General features: G+C 37.0%; 1 protein-coding gene across 1 annotated transcript; it reads right to left on the reverse strand.

Annotated features, from left to right (window-relative positions):
- Positions 1–1,349: 1,349 nt before the first annotated feature.
- m17 (IL-6 subfamily cytokine M17) lies at positions 1,350–4,868 on the reverse strand. Its single transcript, XM_066653083.1, has 3 exons — positions 4,838–4,868; positions 4,264–4,418; positions 1,350–3,131 (listed from the first exon to the last, which is right to left on the reverse strand). The coding sequence occupies exons 1-3, from the start codon at positions 4,866–4,868 to the stop codon at positions 2,667–2,669; spliced, it is 651 nt and encodes a 216-aa protein (XP_066509180.1). The 3' UTR covers positions 1,350–2,666.
- Positions 4,869–9,380: the final 4,512 nt, after the last annotated feature.

The raw sequence follows: 9,380 nt of genomic DNA on the forward strand, positions 1-9,380 counted from the left end.
TCTTGCAAATTAGAAAAAGTCCAGACATTTACCATTTATGAGAGACTACAGAGACATTAAAATGCCTCAAACTCATAAGGAGCTTGTGTCAAGAATAAATGCCTTTAGCTTCCGTGCAGCTTTCCCCCACCTTTAGCAGAATCCTTCGGGGCATACTTTGCAAATGTCTTAGGCCCCTAAAAATGTCATAATTTAAAACAAATGTATCTTCTAAAAATTGTGAAGCTTGTATATAATTATATATAATTATAAATACAAAATCATAAATACAGTAAAATAAATTTCTTTTCTAAACGTGTGAGCGAGAAGAACAAAGTGTGTTTTCAGATGTTCTGTTTGATCGTATGGAGTTGTTAAATCAATAAACGAAAACATTTGCAGAGTACTGTGTAACTCAACTCTTAGCTTTAGACGGTATTTCGCTGTCTAATGCCTCGCTATAAGTTCCCCTAACAAATATACATGGAACGAAAATAAAAGGAGATGATTTTAATGCACTTCAGTGTGAGCACTTCCTTGTTGGTGATTATTTGAAATTCATTGGCCGAGATTATGGTAATGATATGATAATTTGCTAGTACGGACCACGCCAGACCACGTCTTTGGGGGAGGAGTTCAGGATGGCTTATGAATGCGTATGAAGCCGGACCCCCCATTGGATAAATGAATATGAGAAAAGGGTGGAGACGGGGTGGAGGTCAGAGCCAGTTTTTTAAAACAGGAGGCTCGGTGGGTTTGATAATGGCCGAACACGGCTCCGAATATGGAGCTGAAGTAGTGAAGCAGTCAAGTCGAGATCCGTCTCCTGAACAAAATGAAGCAAGTTTGTCAGACGCGGAAATGACGGAAATTTGTGGGGTATATATCGGGCTGAGAGGAGGAGTTCGGGCGTGGTCCTACTCCCAAAATTATGTTATTACATAACTTCAATTGTAAATAAAAACATTCACACCCCCCAATTTGCAATCATTTGATATTCACTAACATACACAGGTTGTACTAAAAAACGTTAAGTTTGGGTCTGGATATCTATAGCAAAACTGTACAAAGAAATATCTTCATTAACTTTCAATGGAAGTCAATGTAAATATATTTTATTCCAAGTTATTTTGGAGCGTTTCTATTGGTACATTCATCATGAAAAGTTTACACAAAGTGAAGGACACATGCTGTGTTCAAATGGTGTATTAAACTAAAAAGTACACAAAACTTCAGATACATGTTTTTAACTGGACAGCGACGATATATAATATAAAAATTACTGATCCCACATTTTAGTTACCCATTTAGGCCTCAGTTTATCATATACAACCAGAATTTTCAGTCTTGTTTACCACACCATCCTGGTAAACTATTATCAGCAATTCTAGCACTTTTACAGCCCCAGTGTCGCTGACACTCTCAAGTCTTAACAAGGAACTTCTGACTTGACCTAGAGTAGATCTCCCTGCTTCCATATTTATGAAAACATGTGACTGGGGAAAAGGGCATTATTTGTTGCTACCTCTCTTATGAACTTTTTCCATAAGCCAGAGTCCCCATTTAGTACATTTTCTAGATTCATGTTGTATATAAATATGCCTTTTATAGGGATGACTTTGTTGATGATGTACATGTATGTACACATTTCCATAAAATGCATGATAAAAATTTATCTTAAACAGTTACATTGTTACATGAAAACATGATCAAACATCATAGTCATTTTCACACGTATTACAGTTAAATAATAGCGCTAAACATTTCAGAGCCACTAGAAGGTTTATTTGACCAAACACAAAAACACAAACACAGAGACACTTACAATCGTATACCACCTTGTGACAAATAGCTGGTACTTTTTTCTTTCCTAACTGATGTGTTGTGCTGAATGCGTCATTATGGGCTGATATCACAGTCTCTTTCACTTCCTGTCTACTAAACCCGTCTCAGCACAAGGTTTTGTCTCAGACAAAAGTCCAGTAGCTACCACAATTTGTATTTCAAGTGAATTATCTAGAAAGCACAGACCACAAAAGCCAATATGGCTAACAACCTTATATCACAACGTCAGCGAGTTGTGGTGTAATCAGACATTCACGTCATCTATGATAATATATACATGGAATTCAATGCAACTGATCAAAATATCCATGTCGGTCAGAGTCATCAGTTGACGCAACATTATTTAGTCATGTTGACAAAACTTGTTTAAGCAAGCAGGTTTGAAATTAAGGCCATGGGTTATGCCCAGGTCTTGGTCTACACTTTATCATCAGTGCTGAGTGATCAATCAAGGCTAAAGCTTTAAAAAAAACTAACACAAATGTTATATACCAGTATTTTTATCTGCTACTAAAATACTCAAGAAAAAACAACAAACATGTATTGAGTGATTAACTTAAATAAAGGGGAAAAAAGCCACCACATTAAGAAGCCCTTTCATAACCACCTATGCATCACGGCCAAAAAGTGTTCAGTGCAAATTTATATGATAGAAATTACAGTGAAATAGGACTATTTGTACATCAAAGTAACAGTTTTTAATTACAAAATAATAATAGTAATAACAATAATAAATTAATGCTATAAATATCTCTGGGTGGCAATTATACTTGTAATATGTAAGAATAAAATAAATAAATAATAAATAATGCAAACAAATACTAATTAGTTCCAACCATTACTCATAAGTTGTTGGATGTTAACTGAATCCTTTTTTTACGCATGCTTCCCTTGATTGACTTCAGTTCATTGACCACTACGGAGAGGAACTCTCTTAGCCTAGTCAGGACTACACAGCCATAGACTTTCTGCTGAAAGACATTTTGAGCTGGGGGTATTCTGGTGGGCCATGACGGCTCTGGTACAAGAACATTAGGCTGCAAGATTTGAAATATACAGTTCACTCTATGAGCAAGATGGCCAACTTGCTCCTTAACTCCAATGATTCCAGGGATCAGATTGCAAGATGGAGGTTGCAGATCCTTCTGCTGCTCCAGCACCTTACTTATGTGCGGCAGAAACTCCTTTAGACGAGTGTAAATGTTAAGTATGCGTTCAGTTGAAGTCTGGCCATAAAGCGTGGAGGCTGGAACATTGTCCATTGGCATTTTGCAAAACTGCTCTGCAAAGTCCCCTTGGTTGGCTTGCTGAACAAGAGAAAAAAACATCAACACATCGTTAAGCCCTCAATTAATTACACTAAAGCAATACTTAAATAAAAAATTCTAATTTCTATGCTTTTCCCCTAACAACATTTATACTTCCTACTTCGCAGCTGTGTAATAAAGTTTTGTCCATTTTTTTCTACATCAAATTATGTCATACAATGTGATTAAAAAACAAAGCATGTCTGTTTGAGATTGCTTTACTAAAATGTAAGGTGTGGGTTGACGTGAATGTGAGAGGAGTTAACTTTAGCCTGTGACAAATTAAATTTCCCAACTATCATATTTTCCATCACAAAAACAATAAAGTGTTATCATTGACAATGGCAACGTGAATGATTTGTTGATCCCTTACAATATGTAATCTTTCATTCACTTTTTAAATAAATTTATAATGCAGTCAATACCACATTACCAAAGTTTATTGTTGCACTCGCTTACTATAGTGTATTCTACAAAAAAAAGCTTTTGAATGTGTGATAATCTAGGCATGCAGTTAACACATTGCTAACAATGTTTTGCTACATTAACTACATTTTCAATAAGGGAAATCAGGTTAATACAGAAAATCAAAATGTACATTTTTAAAATGGTAATAATTGTTCATGATTTGTGAATTAAAATGATCTTAAAATAACACAAAATATGTGTCAGCATAAGGGCAGCAAATTACCCTTTTAAGCTGTTTCTAAACACTGGCTTTGATGTAAAGTTAAACATGCATAAAATTTAGAGGACATGCCGAAATACCACACTACTACACTACAGCTAATTCCATACTAAAGAGGGGTGAGTGACAGCTCCCCTTTAGATGGCTGTTTTAGTCCTAGATTGGGTGTAAGGATTAGGTTTGAGTTCTGGAATACCAGTTCTTACATTTCTAGTACTGCAAACAGTCAGAGCTATTTATGCATCTCCTGCATGCCCACATATACCAACAGATGTTTGCGCATCATTTTTGTGAATGGAAAGGATTACCTCATCAAATACAGTGCACTGGCTGACAGCATTTGACCATATTAGGATTTGAAAGTTAATTTCCCCAATATGTACAAAGCCTGACTTATGTATTAACATGAATGCATATAAACCATCAGAATAATGAACTACTTACGTATGTCTTTATCAGTTCTGAGGTGGTCCAGTTCACAAGCCTGGCCAGCTTCACACCTTTACTAAGAATCCTGCTGTAGCTGTCTTCTGCACATGGGACTGTTGTGTTCACAAAGTCAGTGATGCTTAAAAGGACAGCACCTAATAAGAATGCCACTGGGAAGAGCAAAATGCATTGGAATTAAGTTATGTTCTTTGAAGTTGTTCAAAACATTTAAGAACTTTAATATATGCATTTGCTTTCACTGGCCCATGTTTTCATAATAACTTAGTAACTTTACTGTTAATAAAAATAGACCAGTATCCTAAAGTCATTAGAAGTCATAATTTGTGTCACTACCATACTGTACAACTACAGTAGAATGCATGAAGATCATAATTTGGTATTGGACTAGAATACCATAATTTAACTTAACATTTTGTGTGTGTAGTACATGCAATGTACTCAATAAAAGGTTTAAACACATATAGCAGTCCTTTAGTTACCTTCATACCCAAAAGCATTCAACTTTCCATTTAAGCACATTAGTATATATGCAAAAATCTCTGTGCTGTTGTGCAGTGTTTGTACTTACTGGATGTAGCCTGTAACCTGTGGGCTTGCATGTTCCTATCATGACCATTCATTTCTCCATGTACAGAGGTTGAAACTAGTTATCGCAGCACAGTGTAAGGTTTTAAAGACTTGAAACCACACATTTGTCATAGGAGGAAGTGACGCGTCTAGCTATGTGAGGCAACAAGATTTCCCAGAATTTTTTTTCTTGTCTCATCACATGAAGTATGTGTAATGCCGCAGCCCCCCCACCCATTTTTTTGGGCTATCCAAATATTCACAGAACACAGATTTTACCATATAAATTACTGGAGTACTTGAATTACGTTTCACTTAATGCCTATACTAACAGAAACCAAATACAGTTTGTTTCATGTGTAGTCCAAACTTATATATAGTCATGTTTAGATTAGATAGATATGTTGTAAATGTTATAAACTTCACTTTATTTACTTTATTTACATAATATGCATCACAATAAATGAATCTCTGCTGTTTTAGGTTTCATTCAGTGCTTAGCATATGATGTCTCTGAGTTAAAACACACCACAAATTTGCAGGATTTTGAATTCATCATTTACATATTCTGGCATACATACACGGTCAGAAAAAAAAGGTAATGTACAGATACATTATTGTCACAAAACGTACAAACAGTGTAAAATAACCTGTATAGTAGTGATTGTGTTCAGCAAGGGAAATTAGATTGTCTCCTTTAGAAGGAGGGGTGAATATTTAATTCTTTCATTGTCTGTAACTGCTTATCTAGTTCAGTGTCGCGGTGGGTCTGGAGACTTTCTGAAAGCACTGGGTGCAAAGCAAGAACACACCCTGGAGGGGGCGCCAGTCCTTCACAGGTTGACATAAATTCACTCACACTCTCACACCTACAGACACTTTTTAGTGGTCAATCCACCTACCAATGTGTGTTTTTGGACTATTGGAGGAAACCAGAGCACCCGGAGGAAACCCATGCAGACACAGGGAGAACACACCAACTCCTCACAGACAGTCACCCTGAGCAGGACTTGAACCCGAACTTGACTGTGACACTACCTGCTGCGCCAGCGTGCTGCCCGGGGTGGATATTTGCAAGCTTTAATTATAGGACTGTGCAAAATAAAATAATAAAATTAAGTCCTTGAAATGAAACTGTTAATATGAAATCAACTCCAAGTTTGTGTCACCCTGCCAAGGACTGGCGCCCCCTGCAGGGTGTGTTCCCTCCTTGCACCCAGTGATTCCAGGTAGGCTCCGGACCCACTGTGACACTGAACTGGTTTCAGACAATCAAGAAGGAAGAAGAAATCAACACAAGTTCTACAATTATTTTACAATTAATATAGAATAAGGTACTATTGTGTTCCCTAACTAATAGCTATATATATATATATATATACTAGAGGATAACTAGAGGATACCACCACAGTAAAAGTTTTTCCTCAGAGTTTAGTTGCATATGTACATTGGCAAGTTTTATCAGGAACACATTTTGCCAACCTGCGAATACATGCAATGTACTAACTGAAACTGGTTCACTCAGTGAAACTGTGTTTCACTAGGTCAGCATACTTGATGAAAATGCAACTGTGTAACATGTCAGTTTGCCTCTATATTTCTCTTTAATCAGATACGTAGAAAAGTCATCAGTTTTGCAGCTTCTGTTCCTTACCTTATTATTCTTTAATCGTATAAGCTTCTGTTGACATAAATCTCCACAGTCATGCCGCTTGAGGGTCCAGTGTGACTAACCTTTTCTCTGAATGACACAGTATTATGTGAATCCTTAATTCAAACTGAATAAAAACATTCACTGTTGATTCCATGAAGACCTGTATAATTTGAAACAAAGCACTCATGAGAACAGGTAGACTATTTCTTTAAAGACCTGATTCACTGGGAAAACCCCAAGATAAAATACATCTGAGACATGCCAACATTTTAAATAGAAAATGCTTTTTTTTTCTCTCGTGTTATTTTGGTAGGATGTGTGCTTACGTCCATTTAATGCCAGCATGCTGTCTGTGTCAAAATAAAAGACCTGAATCTGAGGTTGCTGTGGTCAGTGGCTAAACACAGCACACAGAGGGGAACTCTTGTGTCTTTTCAGCAAAATACAGGTGAAACCAAGAGCAGCAGGTCAAATCCAGAGTCTGGTACTTTCCAAGTTTGTATAAGAACATGGGCAAGTAAGGCATCAAGGAAAGCTCAAATTGTATTAATTTACATAGGTTTAATTCTAATTACACACCACTTATAGAGGCACAGGAAGTGTTCAGTAGTCAACTGAGGAATGCTTAAAATAAAAGAGCCACATTTATTTCTATGCACATTGCTTTGTAGATATTTTTCATTTAAAATGAACAGCTGAAGCATGTGGGCAACAGAGTGGTGCAGCAGGTAACATCACTGTCAAAACGCTCCTGAGTTTGTGGGTTTAAACTCTGCCTGTCTGTGAGGATTTTGGTGTGTTCCCCTGTGTCTGCTTGGGTTTTGTCCAGAGTGTATTCCTGTCTTATTAAGTAAACGTAAGTGAAGTATTTCCAAACTATATGTTAGTAAATACTAATATCAATGAACTAGTAGCGTATGTGTAAATGTACCATTTCAGTATTTCTTGGGACTAAATTGGCCCATGTTTTTAGTTTATCAATGTGTATGTTAAATATATAGGAGACTAAAACAGGAGAAGATACCAGAGCTATATAAAACATCCTGCCTTTTTCCTGTTCCAAGGAAGTCCTATTTCAGTGAATTCAAATAACAATGTCTGCAGATTGGTGCCCCTCCCATCACATGTTAGGAAAGTCATAGACCCTGCTCAGACCCAAATAAAGCCTCTTCCTGGATACTCCGCAATTTGCTAATCAGCAGCATGTTGTCATGGATTAACTTGCTAAGTGCAAAGTGCATAGCTCGTGTGCAATATTACTTCTCAAAATGATTCTTGAGGCAGAAGCAATGTAATTGGTTAACAACCAGCAGGCAGGGATGTACGTGATTGGTTAGCACACATTGGGCACAGATTTTTAAGTACCACACCATAAACCAGTAAGGCTGCGCCTAGATCCTCATGTCTGCCAGAAGTGACTTTGGAAGAAATAAATGTGTAATATATGGTACACTTAGTTCTGTTTCATAATTTGTTAGAAGTGTTGCAACAAATTTCATTACTTTGTTCTGCTTGAATGAAGGATAATGTAACTGCAGCCTCAGAGGAAACCGCAGAATGTTATACTATAAAATTCTAAAGAAGTACATTTTGCGCACTTCATTTATGATTGATGAAAAAGTTGCAGTCTCTTCAGAATCTGCCTCAGAGGTTGCAGAACATAACATTCCTCAACTTCCTCAGAGGCAGGAAGTTACATTATCCTCCATTCAAGTAAAAGAAAATACTGAGATTTTTGCAGCACTTCCATCAAATTATGAAACAGAATTAAGTGTACATTAAAAAACAGGAACATTTATATTGCACATTTATTCCTCCAAATACATTTCTGTAGGTCAGAGCCAGCCCAACCCAATGGTCAAGGAGGAGATTTACTGGTTTGTGGTGCTGTATTTATAAATCTCTTTCTAACACATTTTAAGCAGTCACATTTATCCCTGTCTGCTGACTGGAAACCAATTCCATTCCCTCTGCCTCAAAGGCAGCACTGCTGCTAAAATTCTTATTAGTGATTTTGCACATGGGTCACAGACAACCTAAAGATATGGTATTCTTGCTGCAAGCTGTCCAGCAGGACTCAGTGAATTTCAAGGCTGGCCATTACTTGTATTAAAGCAAGATGAATGTAATGTTGTCAAGCCTTATAAATAAATAATGATTGATTTTGTTTAGTGATTAAGACAAAGAAGCAGTGAGACTAACTTTAAATTATTTCAGCAGTTCCTATAAATGCTGAGAATGTGTTACATTTCAGTTGAATTATTGATCTCTGGGATTGTAATCAGTGGTATATTTCTGTAAAATCAGCTCCTCTGACGTGTGTAGATTAGGCTATATTCAGGTGTAGCTTTGCCAAGTAAGAAGTTCAAAGACACTTTCTCTTCACCACACAGGAAATGCTTGGGGAAGGAAATTCCCTAGTCTTTCAGAGTAAATATACCTTTCTCATAAAAAATAACACAAGATTAACCTCAAATCTTAACCTTCTGAACACTCATCTACAATAGATCTACACTGATTAGGGACACCTGCCTTGTATCTACATTCACTATGCATTTTATCAGCTCCACTTCACTTACAAGCACCTTGTACTTCTACAATTACAGACTGTAGTCCAAATGTTTCTCTGCATACTTTGTTAGCCCATTTTTCTTATTCTGTCCTTCAATGGGCTGGACCCCCACAAGACCAACCCGGAGGTATGATTTGGGTGGTGGATCATTCTCAGTACTGTAGTGACACTGACATGGTCGTGATGTATTAGCATGTGTTGTGCTGATATGAGTGGATCAGACACAGCAGTGCTGCTTGAGTTTTTAAACACGATGTCCACTCACCATCCACTGTTAGACACACCTACCTTGTTGGTACATCTTGTAGAGTTAAGGTC

This window comes from Hoplias malabaricus, chromosome 2, assembly GCF_029633855.1.
Source record: "Hoplias malabaricus isolate fHopMal1 chromosome 2, fHopMal1.hap1, whole genome shotgun sequence".
NCBI lineage: Eukaryota > Metazoa > Chordata > Actinopteri > Characiformes > Erythrinidae > Hoplias > Hoplias malabaricus.

Excerpts from the sequence above, each read along its gene's own strand:
- m17 (XM_066653083.1), bottom strand. The coding sequence starts at position 4,868 with ATGCAAGCCCACAGGTTACAGGCTACATCCA. Across the intron at positions 4,419-4,837 it reads CAGGTTACAGGCTACATCCA|TGGCATTCTTATTAGGTGCT; the intron begins GTAAGTACAAAC and ends TGCTCTTCCCAG. Across the intron at positions 3,132-4,263 it reads CAGAACTGATAAAGACATAC|CAAGCCAACCAAGGGGACTT; the intron begins GTAAGTAGTTCA and ends TCTCTTGTTCAG.